Source organism: Dermacentor silvarum, chromosome 1, assembly GCF_013339745.2.
Source record: "Dermacentor silvarum isolate Dsil-2018 chromosome 1, BIME_Dsil_1.4, whole genome shotgun sequence".
In the NCBI taxonomy this organism is placed as follows: Eukaryota; Metazoa; Arthropoda; class Arachnida; order Ixodida; family Ixodidae; genus Dermacentor; species Dermacentor silvarum.
Window position 1 is genome coordinate 345,387,143 of NC_051154.1, and position 14,494 is coordinate 345,401,636.

Here is a 14,494-nt window from a genome sequence, read left to right on the forward strand (position 1 = left end):
AATCGCTCCTCAAATTCTATCTTGCTGCTGGCTTCCCTGCCCTCGAATGACATCCATCCCATGTCACCCTGTACCCCCTGATTTGGTGTATTTCCGTGTGCTCCCAGAGCCAGTCTACCTACCCCTCTCTGCTTAACTTCCAACCTTGCTCGAACCTCTGATCTCATGCACAGGACCGCATTGCCGAAAGTAAAACTATGGACCATCACCCCTTTCCAAATCCCTCTCACTACTTCTTACCTATTGTAATTCCACAGTGCCCTATTTTTCATCACAGCTGCATTTCTGCTACCTTTAGCCGTTACATATTTTTCATGTTCCATTAGGTACTCAGCCCCATTGTTTATCCACACTCCAAGATATTTGTATTTATCCAGCACCTCCAGCGTAACCTCCTGTATCCTATGCTTGCTGCCCTGATTATCATTAAAAATCATGACTGCCGATTTTTCTTTACTAAACTTCCAACCTAAGCTATCTCCCTCTTTACCACAGATGTCCATTAATCTTTGCAAGTCTTCCTTGCTGTCAGCCATAAGTACAATGTCATCTGCAGACATCAGTCCTGGTAATGACTGTTTAATCCATTCTCCTTGCTTGAAATAGGAAAGGTTGAAGCCAAGTCCGCTCCTCTCTAATTTTTTCTCTAATCCTTGTAAATACAGCATGAACAACAGAGGTGACAGAGGGCACCCTTGCCTAAGCCCCTGCTGTATCTCTATAGGCCCAGATATCTTGTTTTCCCATTTTATAAGCACCTTGTTACTTTTATCGATATCTTTTAAAATATTTCTTACTCCATCTTCCACATCTAGAGTGCCCAGTATGTCCCACAAATCCTTTTGGATTACACTGTCATAGGCTCCCTTAATATCCAGAAATTCAAGCCATAGGGGCCTGTGTTCCTTTTCTGCTATTTCAATACACTGTGTCAATGAGAACAGATTATCTTCTAACCTTCTTTGTTTTCGGAACCCATTTTGTAGTTCCCCCAGCACCTCCTCGCTCTCCACCCATGCCTGCAGTCTGTCCTTTATAATCTGCATCACCACCCTGTAAACCAATGACATCAGTGTTATGGGACGGTAGTTGTTTATGTCGGCTTTGTCCCCCTTTCCCTTATATATCATGCTCATCCTGCTCAGTCTCTACCCGTCGGGGGCTTTACCGTCCATTATCATTTTGCTCACTGCCTATCTTAATGCTTTAGATTTTGGGCCCAATGTCTTTATCAACATAATTGGGATGCCATCAGGACCTGTCGACGTGCTACTAGGAACCCTCTTCTCTGCCCTTTCTCACTTGCTTTGTGCCAGTGGAGCCGCTGCACTAACTAGTCTATCCTCACCTGATTGAGCACGTGCTATGTTTTGTTCTTTAAATTTTGTGTCATCATTGTTCTTATATGTTCCATTGCCTCATGTCCCTCTAGCCGAACACCTTGAGCTGTAACTGTAAACCTCTGCTCTAGGCTAGTGTTATTACTCAAGGAGTTGATATGTTTCCAAAATTTCTTCGCTGCTTTTCTATCCTTTTTGTTTTTTTTCTGACAACCATTGGCTCCCCTTTCTTCCGATCTTCTCATTGATCAAATGGGATGCTTCCCTTGTACAGTGTAAAAAGTTATTCCATTTTCTGCCTACATCAGCTTCTGGTTCACCCCTTTGCTTTGAATATCTGTTCCCTGGATGCTTCCTGACGTTTCTCTATGGCCTTCTTAACCTCCTTATCCCACCAGCTCTTGGGTTTACGTCTTCTGTTCCCTTTTGTCCTGACTCGTACCTTAGTAAGCTCTAGCTCAAATAGGCCTGTTAAATTTGCATATGTCCATTCTGTTTTTGTATCCTCTGAAATTACTTCCTCAATTTGCTGGGTTGCTATTTCAAGCTGCTTTTCCGAGTAAAATATCCCACCTGGTTGTTCATCTTGCCTCCTACCTACTTTCATTTTCCTTCTAAAACTCACCTTAATACGTTTGGAGCCATATTCATCTATGCTCATTACATTTAGCCTATCGTGCATCCTATGTGACATTAGTGCATAATCTATCGTCGACTGCAGGCTCCCTACCTCCCATGTTATGTGCCCTTCACACTTCTCAGTACTGTTGCATACAACTAAGTCATGCATTTCACACATATCCAGCATCATGTTGCCTGTTGAGTCTGTGTACCTGTCCATGTCTTCTATGTGTGCATTCAAATTTCCTAGTATAATAATCTCGCACCCTTCTCCTAGCTCATTAATGTCACTTGATATGCATTCCAGCATTTTTTTGTTTTACTCTTTGGCATTTGCTCCTGTCCACAGGTATACAAAGCCAAGGAGTGTCTGCTCTCCTGCAACTTTCCCTTTTAACCATAAATGCTCCTTGCATTCCTGTTTGACCCTTTGCCAATTCATACTTTTATGAATGAATGCACCAATTCCACCCCCTTTTCTGCTGCCCTCTGTTCTATTGCAATATTCCCATGCATAGTCAGGATTACAGGGAGGTTGCTCCATGTCCCTAAGATGTGTCTCCACAAACCCATATACCATCAGTTTTTCCTGCCTGAGTTGCTCGTCTATCTCCTCCCACTTCAGCCTATTCCTGCCACCTTGCATGTTAATGTACCCTTTGTCAGAATGACCTTGCCCCTGGTGCTTATGTCTATTTCTTCTCCTACCGATTCTACATTTCTTGAATCTTGGGGCTTCTCTGGGTCCGTCTTCGTCTACACTGGTGGTCTTAGGGCTCTGGGTCCCCCCAAAAAAGCCGTAGCTTGGCACCCTATCCTACTACCTACCCTCCTGCCCGTGGCACCACTGTAGTGAATGCCATCCTGTGCAAAAGGGTGGGAGCCAGACTCGTACACTTCCCGGTTTACCGCCATTATGCCGTACCCATGTGGTCGGCTCAAATCCCTAATGACCCGGTTAGCCTCAAGCACACTCCGTTCCATCCCGCTAGCCAGGCCCCGGACCTCTGGGATTGTGCATATGGTCACATGCACATTCGCAGTGGTTTCTCTGAGTTTACGCAACCCAACCTCTAACTGTCTGTTTAGGTTATGGCTCCTTCCCTTCAGCACATCGTTGAGACCAGCATGGATAACGACCAGATGTTCATGCTCCATGTTGTTCCATACCACCTTCTGAGCTTTTGCCATTGCGTCAACCATGCGCTTCCCTGATTGGGCCTCCACCCTCACCCGCCTGTCTGCCTTCACTGTTGTAAGGATGCCCTCCTCAACCCTAGCTACGTTGGAGTCCCCCACCACTAGGACCCTTCGCTCTACACGTTTGCCTCCCGCCTGCGATTGTCGTCCTCCAGTTCGCGCTAGCTCGTTCTCCACCCGCCGTGCGCCACTGACACGTGACGATGTGCTCCCTGCCATTCGTCCCTTCCCACCCGAAGCCTGCCGCACTACCTCGCTGTAGAGTTGTGGAACCGCCGCGTTGCTGCCGGCTCTCGCCTGTTGTTCAACGGCTCCTAGGCGTCCCTCCCTGCTCTCATGGCATGCCTCTGCCTGAGTCTCCGCGCTGTCCCCGCCGCCCGCCTGAGCTGACCCGGGATTACGCGCCGCCTGTGCCATTAGCGTCTCCACCCGCTCTTCCAGCATGGCCCGCTTTTCCCGTTCTTCTTGTAGCTCGCCAGCTATTCGCTTTACCAGGACGGCCTCGGCCCCCTCCCTGTGAAGCAACTCGCCGATCCGAGTTTTGAGCTCAATTCGCCGCTCTCGCTCCACCTTCAGCTCTGCTTTGAGCTCTTCCACACTAGCTGCCCATTCCCCTTCCATCCGCCGCACAGCCCCCTTAAATCCTTCACAAGACCTGCACGCGAAGCTAGCCTCCTCAGCGTCGGCTAAACTGGCTAAGTGGGTCTCGTCCAAATAACACCAACGATTGCACTCCTCGCACTGCACCAGCTCGTCATCCCCCCTGTCCTTCCTAGCCTGCCGCACCATTGTCCACCCGACCACCTAACGAGAAAGCCCACCAAAATACCTGAACAAAGCCCCACGGTAAGCCGTACGGCAATCTCGCTATCCTGCTACCTCCGCTAGCTTCCCTAACGTGGTTTAAAACTGCCGCTTTACACTGCTTTCACCATGCAACACGTGCGCCACAACCCGCTTCCAAAAAAAAAAAACTATTCGTTACCTACTTATGTCCTACCAAAATAACCAAGAAACTAAATTATGGGGTTTTACGTGCCAAAACCAGTTCTGATTATGAGGCACGCCGTAGTGGGGGACTCCGGAAATTTTGACCACCTGGGGTTCTTTAACGTGCACCTAAATCTAAGTACACGGGTGTTTTCGCATTTCGCCCCCATCGAAATGCGGCCGCCGTGGCCGGGATTCGATCCCGCGACCTCGTGCTCAGCAGCCCAACACCATAGCCACTGAGCAACCACGGCGGGTAATAACCAAGAAACTAAAAAAAAAAAAAAAAGCATGAAAAACAGTATATATAGATAGCTCGAGTACCCTAACACTTCTAACAACCAAATAAAAATAAACAAAAATTGAACTTATTCATTGGTATGCTGCTCCTACTGCGCTGAGCTCCACTCAGCCACGACTGTCCTGTTCGGCTTCACTCGAGAGAGTCTGGCGGGGTGTAGCCCCCTAATGAGTGGCGTACGAAGCATACCTTACACGTCTTCTCTGGTGCTGACGTCGGAGCGTGTAACAAGCCCACACGCACAGCTGTTGTGAGCAAGTGCGTGCCAGGAGAGACACAAGAGAGGAGGGAGTGACGTCACATCCGCTTTGTTAGGCAGATATTCAGTCTATGCCACTGTTTTCCATTAATTAGCTGGTTAAATATCATGCACCTTCTTGTGCGTGACGTCATTAATGACGGCATTAGTTCCGCTTTCTACTTACGGGTTTCCAGGAATTTTGCCAAAGTCGTACGATTCAGTGCTTTGATGTGTGGTAATCGGTGATTTCTAATTATTATAGACACTTCAGTAACTCAACTTGTAACTAAACTTAAGCTTTGATATCATATCTATGGTGAAACCCATGTATTTTGTACTGTACTGTTTTTCTTTTTCTAGTTTTTCTGATTTATTTTGAATTTCGTCCCCGGTCATTCGGGAGGTGAACAGGAAGTGCTGTGCAAGAAACAAGAGTGTCGCTCGATGCTCGTACCACTAAAAAAAAGGGGGGAGGACATAATGAGCATCAAACATATTTACTGGCAGAACTCTTTTATTCATTTTTCAACAAACCGCTTTTTCCTGTGAATATAGTAGAATATAGTTTAATTTCATGGAAACCCACAACCGTTTCTTAGCGATGAGATGCACGTCACCGGACTAACTACACTCACACACACACAAGAAACACAAAAAGTTTGTGGTGTTTGTCCCCGTACAGATCAAAAGATAACAACACGTTTTGATGTTTCTTTTTATTTCCGTAGGACAAGTCATGGTTTTTAAGATCTGTTCTTTTGTACGAAATTAAAAATGTCCTCTTTTTTTGCAAGTTTTACTTTATTGCCTGACGGCGTGTATATGGATGGGATTTTGTATACGATAAACACTATCTAGGAATACAAATTACGGGTCACATTCAAAGGATGGGCAAATCTATGTCCTAAGCAAGTTTTGTGGTCGTGGCTTTAATAGCTTGTGATAGATATGGATGCGAATTTATGCAAAATTGCTCCATCAGCCGAATTTCAAATTTTTTTGGTCGAAAATTAAGATGCAGTATACAAAAATTAATTGCTTCCATATGCTTTGTAACAAATGTATTGTAAAATTAAAAACCTGTCGAGTCTACACAGGAATAGGCTTTTGCGCAATAATTGCTCGAGTAGGCCAGATTTGAAATCATTAAACTACTTCTTGCTCGAGTAGGCCAGATCTGTAATACAGGCAAAACAAGTGCTTGGCAGCGGTGAACCCCAATATTTTTCTTGACAATAAATTTTTTTCACGAAAAATAAGCACTGGTTCAATGTTCCCGAAGGGTGAAAGCCAACATATATATATTTATTTTCGTTAAAATTTAATATGTTAACCAGACATGCTTGGTTGATTTTCTGTGGAATCTCACCCAACAATATAAGGTTACAAGAAATAATATTACATGTTACAACGATATTACAACAATAAGGACATTTTTGAGGGCATCACAATTGGCGCCTGTCTGTTGCATGAATGCCAAGCCTGACTTAGAAGCACTGCAGTCAAACGAGAGGGAAACGCCCTACTATGAAAGACTCTTGATTGTCTGTAGTGCAGAATGTGCATGTTCTGGTTTTTGTAAATGCCCCCTTGACAACCTTTCTCACGCTGTTACAGCCACCAACCATGCCAGCTGGGCTGAGCAGGCACAGTACATGCAAGTCATTCCGTCAGCCATGCCCAAATTGCTGACATCGCCTGTAAATACTGGGCCTGCCTTCACTGTGGCCACTTCAGGCGGCAACGTCAACCTTAGTCCTGCAAATGCACCACACGAGCACCATTGCATTACCGGTGATCCACCTGTTCTTGTGACTGAAATGAGAGCACCACCTGTTCTGGGGCCTAATGCCAGGACTCCAAATACCAACTCAGGTTAGTGGCATTTTCTGTAGCTTCATAATCACAGTAACAATCTTGCCATATACAGCCACCACTGGACCTCATTCGCTCACCTTGCCCACAAGTGCATGCTTGGTAGGCGGCATACAGACTTTGCGTATCAATTTGGATTACGTTGTGAACCTTAATATCTTGTATTTAACTTTGGCAGTACAAAATGGAAAAATAATAAATTTATTCTCATGACTCCACTAAAAATGCTTGATTTTGTTACCAGTTTTCTTCCCGGGTAACAACTTTGGTACTCAAATATGCAGTATAACCACATTCATACTTTTTGGTGGCCCAAGATGTGCATTGCAGTTTTTTCAGCTTCAGCAAGCTAATGTTTGCGCTCAGCAGCTTCTTCGGGATGGGCATTTTAGCGGGAAGTTTTGACGGGCCTACTCAGTGAGAATCAGGCCATGAGACACCGACGCACATCGAGCTGGTGGCGCCCGAGCTATAGGGCACTCGTGAATACAACCCTCAGCGTCATAAGTGAGAAAGCGTTGTAACTTTTCGTTGCATTAACAAGCAGGGGTGCAGTATGGGCACGGGTGAATATTCAACACGCTTAAGAGTCTATGATCATCGAAGATGAATTTATTTGTGAAAAACTCTGTAGAATTGTGTTGCATAGAAAACTATACAGTCAAACCCCACTTCCAGATATAACAATCTATCGGTTATAATGACCTAATTTCAGTATATTTGCGATTTTCTAATCCTCCATATGGAATCTGCTTCTAGATATAACGAGCGTTTTTTAAATTCGGCATACTGCTGCAATGAACGCTTGGAACCTGGTCACGGTAAGAAGAGGGCACACGTGCAGTGCCGAAGCACGGAAGCGCGGTTAAACTGGGCGCTCGGCAGCGCACGCCCCACTCCAGTCCAAACGCAATGATGATACGGCCTTCAGGAAGAGCGAGCGCCCACCTCGCGCAGATTTTGAAAGCTGCAAAGAAGGTTACACGTGGTCATGCGTTTCCAAGGAACACCTCGAAGGTGGAGGCATGCTGCTTACAGCATAAACAGCATGGTGCGGGGCGGGCGCTGGTGTGACATGGGATGCCACAATGGTGTCATTTTCGTTTTTGTGCAGTTGTTCGTGGGGTACCATGTGCATTGTGCCTGTTTCACCGATTTCGAACGACCATCTCTCTTTCCACTATGGGAACAATGGCCGCTCAAGCATTCCTGTCGACGCAGCCCGAGTCAGCGAGAGCGCTGCACCACGCGCTGCCGCCACGCAATGTTGCGAAGAGCTTGGCAGGTTACTTCACTGTTATCAGCAGATCAGGATTTGGCAGTGCTTCGTTTACGCTTTCATGATTGCTGATAATGGTTCGCGGTGACATTTTACCTTTCAAACATTGAATTTTTTTTCGCCCAAAGCGACATAGATAAAAGAATTTTACGGCTCTTGTGTGGCTGACGCGCAGTTGTTAATGCCACGATGTCAGAGACCTTTGCAGAAGGGCGGCATGCCACAGTAGTTTCCAAAGTTTACGCTTTCAGCCAACTAGAACGGTTTGCTCTCGTGTGCAGAATAGTCATGTCCCACTGATAGTCACAAGCTCTCGAATAAAAAATGATGGCTGCGTCGCGCAGTTTCTAAATGACAGGTGATTGCAACCGGGCGCTGTTTTGAAAGAGCCAAATGATGCCGCATTTCATTCTTTAGATGAAAAAAGTTTGCACCTAGCTGCAAACTTCTAACGGAAGTTTGCAGCTAGGTGCGGGACATACTGGGAACAAAAATGACACTGAAAATATGATGAGTAACACGAGAACAAGGTGAGAGCAGGAGCCAACGTTTCGACAAGTGGACTTGTATTCTTCTGCCTTGAAGAAGACAAGTCCACTTGTCGAAACGTTGGCTCCTGCTCTCACCTTTTTCTCGTGTTACTCATCGTCTTGAATCGCCATCTCCTGCATACCCCTTGTTTTCACTGAAAATATGACAATGAAATGAAGGTGCTGCTGAATGGGGACTGCTGATGCCAGCTTCAGTGCAGTTAATTTTTGAGTGTTTTTAAAGGCATATCCACATAATACGAACTACTGATATAATGACCACTTTTCAAGGAACTATCGAGTTCATTATTAACGGGTTTGACTGTACTTGGGCCAAGAAAACCTGCAAGCGGACACGGCCAATAGTGTTGTGCTGCGGTACAGTTTCAAAAGGATTGTCTTAACTCAACAAGGGCCAGGATTGCTTTCAGTAAATTGTTTTCGACTCTGAAAAAATTATGCCTGACCATGGTAGTTCAGGGTGTAGCAATACAGAATTCACGAGTGAAGAAGCTACAAATGCCGTCGGAATTCAAGTAAGCGATCATTTGTTTCATTTATGCATATTCCAGATGCAAATAGACAGTTCCTTCGTAAGCAGAGTGACGTTGAGTTCTGTTGAGCTATGTATGGTGTCCACGGCTTAAGAAATAAAGGCATGTCCACATTAGTGGCTTGGTAACTTGCCACACGTCGTTTGCGGTTCATGGGCTGCCGACGAATCCCACTCCCTGGTGCAGAGTGGCTTGGCCCTTCCTTGACAGAAGGGTGGTCACAGCTATGCTCTAGCGTCACTGGCAGCCTCACCGCCACTGATCGCTCACCGTAGCTATTGTCTTTTTCCAGTTCACTTAGAAGTAGGGGTGTGCAAATATTCGAATATTGTCGAATATTGTCGAATATTTTTAATGTGTGTAATCGATTCAAAAAAATATATTCGGAAATGTTCAAATATTCGGTTGGGTATGAATATTCAAATCAAATCGAATATATTACTGGCTGTGCGGGAGCAAACGCAGTTCTTAGCATTTGTTTCTACCAAATCTAATATTGGAGCGATCTTGTGCTGCGTTTTGTGATGGTTTCATGCTGTTAGGGAAATTTCACCTGTAAAGCACACTTAGCCATTAAGCGTCTAAACTGTGTGAGAAAGGCGGCCTCTCAGTAGCAAGGGGCACGTGTTTTCAGACAGCAAGGGTGCACTTTTTTTGCAGCGCCACCCCCAATTCTGAGCTTATTGCCTGACAGCAAGTGTGATGAGTGACGACTGCCAGGGTCAAATGGCTCCGAGTTTATGGGCATTTGATGTAGTATGCTAAGGAACAGGCAGGCTGCCAAGGACAGCTAGTGGGAATTACTGAATTTTCCAAGTTAACATGAGCCAAATACAGTGTTTAAGTATAGCGGCCTACTAATCTAGTTATTTAACATTACCAATTTAATTGCAGTGTTCCAACATAACAAATTAACCAACTTGCTAATAAATACATGTGCATGCCATTATTCGATGTTCGAAGCTAAGTATTCATATTCGATTCGAATTCGAAAATTTTGATAATTGCACACACCTACTTTGAAGCTGTAGCTGACGACACTTCAGAATGAACCGCCAACACTCACAAGCTGCAATGTTTTGTTACCAGTGTTGCCCCTTGAGCCTCTCCTCAGTATAATTTCACACAAAGAAAAAAATATGCTGATACTTGCGGCAGCATCGGCTGCAATGCGGGCACGGCTAAGCTGGTTCGCTCTGCTTTGTCAGTAGCCGTGCACTGCAGCTGAATTTGACTTGTATTGGAAGTCTCGTTGGTGCTTGACGATTGACAGTGGACACAGCTTTTAATGAAATGATAAAGTTACGCGTCACTGTTATCTAACGCACATCATTTTGCTTCCAATAGAAGTTGTATGGTCTGTTGATGTTGCCGATTGCGGCAATGCAGTGTTTCTGCTATAAGCACAAAGTTTTCACCATTTATGCTTATTGTGACATTGTATGATTAGCAATGTCATTTGCTCCTTTTCTGTTTTATCACCAGGCGGAGTGAAATGCACTACAACCACTAGAACCGTGTGCATTTACGCCGGCTAGCACTAATATTACTCTTACAGCAGTCCTCAAAAAATGCCAGTGGTATATACTCTTGTACCAGAGATATGTTTTCGGTCATTTGCTTTTCGCTTTCAATAAAATTTTATGCACATGGATATTTCACCTAAGAAGCTGTAGAAATAGTTAACATGGCATGCAATCACTATCTTCCTAAAGCCAATGTCGCCGTCACTCATGCTTGTATTTCTTTATTGTGAAAAATAATACATTGATAGGGCTGTATGATGGCTTTCCAATGGTTGTGGAAATTAACCATGCATTTATAAAAACGGCCTTTCAGCATATATATATATATATATAATTTTTAATTTTCAGTTTTATTTTTCACCGTTCTTGCACATCCTCTAATGTACCAACGCTGGCCATGGCCATTTTCTTCTGTTTGTATGACTAAACAGTGCACACGATGTCCGCAAGGGGGACTGCGTGTCTGCTCGAAACTTCAGCGCTGGTTCTCCCATAGCGGCCCGAGAAGCATATTGCCATTTTTATGGCTTCAGCAAGCTTATGTTTGCGCTCCTCGAATTCTGCCTGAGACAGCAGATTCTTCGGCAAGGTTTGACGTGCCCAGTCGGTGAGAGTCGTTGCAGCACCATATGCTGACGCACATCGATCTAGTGGCAGTGATGGAAGTGGCACTTGACTTTTTGGTGCAGAAAAAATTGCAGTTTGGAGAAGAAATATATGCTTTCGTAGCAGAAAAATTTCCTTTTTGCATCAAGGAACCAATGCTTTGAAGAAGTAACTTATTGCTCTGGTACAAAGAGGAAGCTCCTCATGTAGGTAATGGAAAAAGATGCAGTAAGAGTTAATAAATGCTACTATGTTTTATACTAAGATGCAGCTTTCTTTCTTCCACTTGTTGTTCTATTTTCTTGTTAATATATGGAAGGATGAAAATACAGGCAGATCTAACCCGAATTCGCAGTTAATTCTGTATTTCAATAAAGAATTACTTCCTTCCCAGGTGTCCTTGGCTTCGTTATCCCTTTCATCTGCTAAAGTCATGTCCACAAGTTGATATGTACTGCTGCCCAGTTCAAGGACGCTATTTTTGGTTGTCCTTGCAGGCATAGATCATAGACCGAATAGCATCTGTGTTGTGTAGCTTGTGCATTCATGTCTACTTCCTTGTCCCATTTTCGCTTTTTTTTTGTCCGGGCTGCCTAGTCATAATAAAATGCACCCTACGCAAAGGCGCGTCGAGCAACTGTGCCCTTGCAGGTATGCATCACCATAATTATAGAAAATAATCATTTCTAAACTACATGCAGTAGATGAAAACACTAATCAAAGGTGTGTCGATGCCACTAATGGATCATGAAGCTACCGCAAATATCTAGCACTTGTAGCGAAAAATCATGTGCCACGTTAGTGCACACAGTTAGAAATAGGCATCAATAAATGAAGGAAAAAAAAGGGGCATTTCAGCCAACTAGTCAAAGTAGCAGTCCTATTGCAATATTTCTGTCGCTGATCGATTTTTTGCACCTTCTCTGATTATTCATACTTCCCCACGGCACTGCCACATTCTCCATAGACACTGGTCGATACAGAAAGGGAGGGGTCCCAAGCCTTGCCTGAAATATGGTTATCTACTTCAGGTGCTGACCAAGTGCAACGTGTCTTTCGTTCCACTTGGTCAGATAGGCATATTTCATATTTCGAATTATCGATATATCGTGTGCTTGCGTTGTAGTGCATGTTAAAGAACCTCAGGTGGTCAAAATAATCTGGAGCCCTCCACCACGGCGTGCCTCATAATCAGAACTGATTTTGGCACGTAAAACCCCAGAAGGAAGAAGAAATATCGAACTGTTTCACAATCTCCTTCAATTTTTATATATCCAGGGATTGACTGTATTTTTTGTTTCTTATGAAAATGAGTTCCACAACTTTCATACAGAGTGAAATAAGAACAGCTGTTTGCCTTAAAATATTGCTTTGTGCTTTCCGCACACCTTTACCTCTGTGCCTATCCCAACTCATTGCAAACCTGGCTTGTGCAGACCTTTGGGGGCATGGTGGCATTTTTTTCCTTTTTTACTCATGTGCCAAACCTCCACACTCAGCCACAATGCTTCTGGATGCTCTGTATTTACCAGCATCTTAATTCCTTAAAGTTTTTGAGGCAATAGCAGAACAATTCAATTCTATATGTTGAACTATTTTTCACTTGCCTCATTGGGGTTGTCTGGTCGGTGAGAGGTTTCGGTACATTGCTTTTACTAAAAAAATGTTGCAGTTTTGCCCGAAAGCCAAAGCATTGATTGCGATAGCACGTAAGTAGACAACTGTACAAAGTAAGGATAGTAGCTTTATTGGCCGTATAAACTTGTAAACATTTGCTTACTAACTAAATTAGCAAGCACAGTATAATGCGAGCACAGGTAAACAAACATCTCTCTTGATTACCGCTGGAGCAGCAGCAAGCGAATTGACCTTCATGTCGTCTCTTGCTTCAATGCGAACTAAATGTCAAAAGCACGGCACATACGAAGCTACCAGCACAAGTTTCGCTTTGTCCACATCGCAGATCGCTTTGAAGAGGAGGCCCATTGGCCGCCCCCCCTTTCTCGCCTCCTCAAAAATTCTCAGGTTTTACATGCCAAAACCAAGAATTTGATTTTGAGGCACGTCGTAGTGAGGGACTCCGGATTTATTTTTATCACCTTAAATGTGCACCCAATGCACAGTAGGTGGGCATCTTTGAGTTTCGCCACTTTTTTTTACTTTACTGCATTGAAATTTCACTTTGGCTAAGTTGGCCACAATTGAGCTGTATGAACTACTGAAGCAATTTTTACAAAGCTGTAGGGCTGGTAATTGTCTATTTTTTATTAGCAGTTTTTAAATAACATGTAAGCAGATGTGTGCAGGTGCTCACATTGTCTGTTAGTACCGAGCACATTCTTTCCAAAACTTCTTTGTAATTCACATTTAAGGGCTTCCAGAAGTTTGTAGAGCATTATCATTTGGCTTAAGGGATCTACTGTGTATACTTGTTCAGAGGTAAGGTTCCATACTTGTGAAAGTTCCTGGGCTCCTTCGACTGGTTTCCTCACACTTGTATGATAGAAACAGCTCAGTAGTTGCTACTGTTGCACACAAATGGTATCGGATAGTAGGCCTAAATGCCACATTCTGCTTGTGTATCTCATATAGAAAAGTATCAATTTCAGAAAGGAAGGCAAAATTAAGTGGAACCAAAATTTATAGCCAGAAAAGAAATACAAAAAATGCCTTTTAAGTAAGAGGCATTTAACAGTGGTTCACATCGAAAATAGAAAAGGCCTTCCGGGGCACAATATTTTAGCGTGTGTTTTGTTCTATTTTTTTTTTCACTGCTAGTTGAGTCGCCTTAACTTCACTTAGGCCACCTTACCCTGCTTTAGTACCATCCTATTCTTACATAGAGCCCTTTACTTTTCAATACTTTCTTTCTTTTTAGACTCCAATACCTTCCGGATCAGCCCTCATTTTTAGACTGTACTATCTCTGGGATTGGCCCACATTTTTTGTAGAATAACGCCAGACTTCCAATTCCGGTTTTAGGTGCACGCCATTTAACGAGCACATTTTGGTTTCATTTCAGGTTTTTTAATACTTGCACATTGTTACTGCCCTGTACATAACTCTGTGCTAACTTGGTGCATCTTTTTGGTTCCAAGCTTCATTTTTATGCCTCTTTTTGTTGTCCTCCATGCATTAGAAGGCCTCAGTATTCTAATTTGTGAAAGAAAATGGTTAGATACGTAGATCTGAAGTCGCCAAAGAAGACCTTGTCTTTAAAAGTTGTATGATGAAATTGCCATTGAAAATAATTTCCTATGTGGCAGCTGGTGCAAAGCTCAAGTAGCACACCTTATGTGTTGTTTCTTAGACACTGTCTCTTCCTATAATGACTTCTTAAGGTGTGCAACTTGCTTCCACTAATTTCTTATTAAATTAAATTTATTCTAATTCAGATGTACTGAAAACAATATCTGTACTAGCAACAGCAG

At 43.7% G+C, this 14,494-nt stretch overlaps 2 protein-coding genes across 2 annotated transcripts in view; one reads left to right on the forward strand and one right to left on the reverse strand.

The window, feature by feature from the left end:
• LOC119453726 (uncharacterized) overlaps positions 1–14,494 on the reverse strand; it is a 180,098-nt gene that overhangs the window by 84,640 nt on the left and 80,964 nt on the right. The gene's annotated exons all lie outside the window — the stretch shown is intronic.
• Positions 1–14,494, forward strand: part of LOC125942342 (uncharacterized) — a 48,446-nt gene that overhangs the window by 21,764 nt on the left and 12,188 nt on the right. Inside the window, exon 3 of the mRNA XM_049660491.1 lies at positions 6,311–6,568. Within this exon, the coding sequence (XP_049516448.1) occupies positions 6,311–6,568 (258 nt within the window). The remainder of the gene's footprint in view (positions 1–6,310; positions 6,569–14,494) is intronic.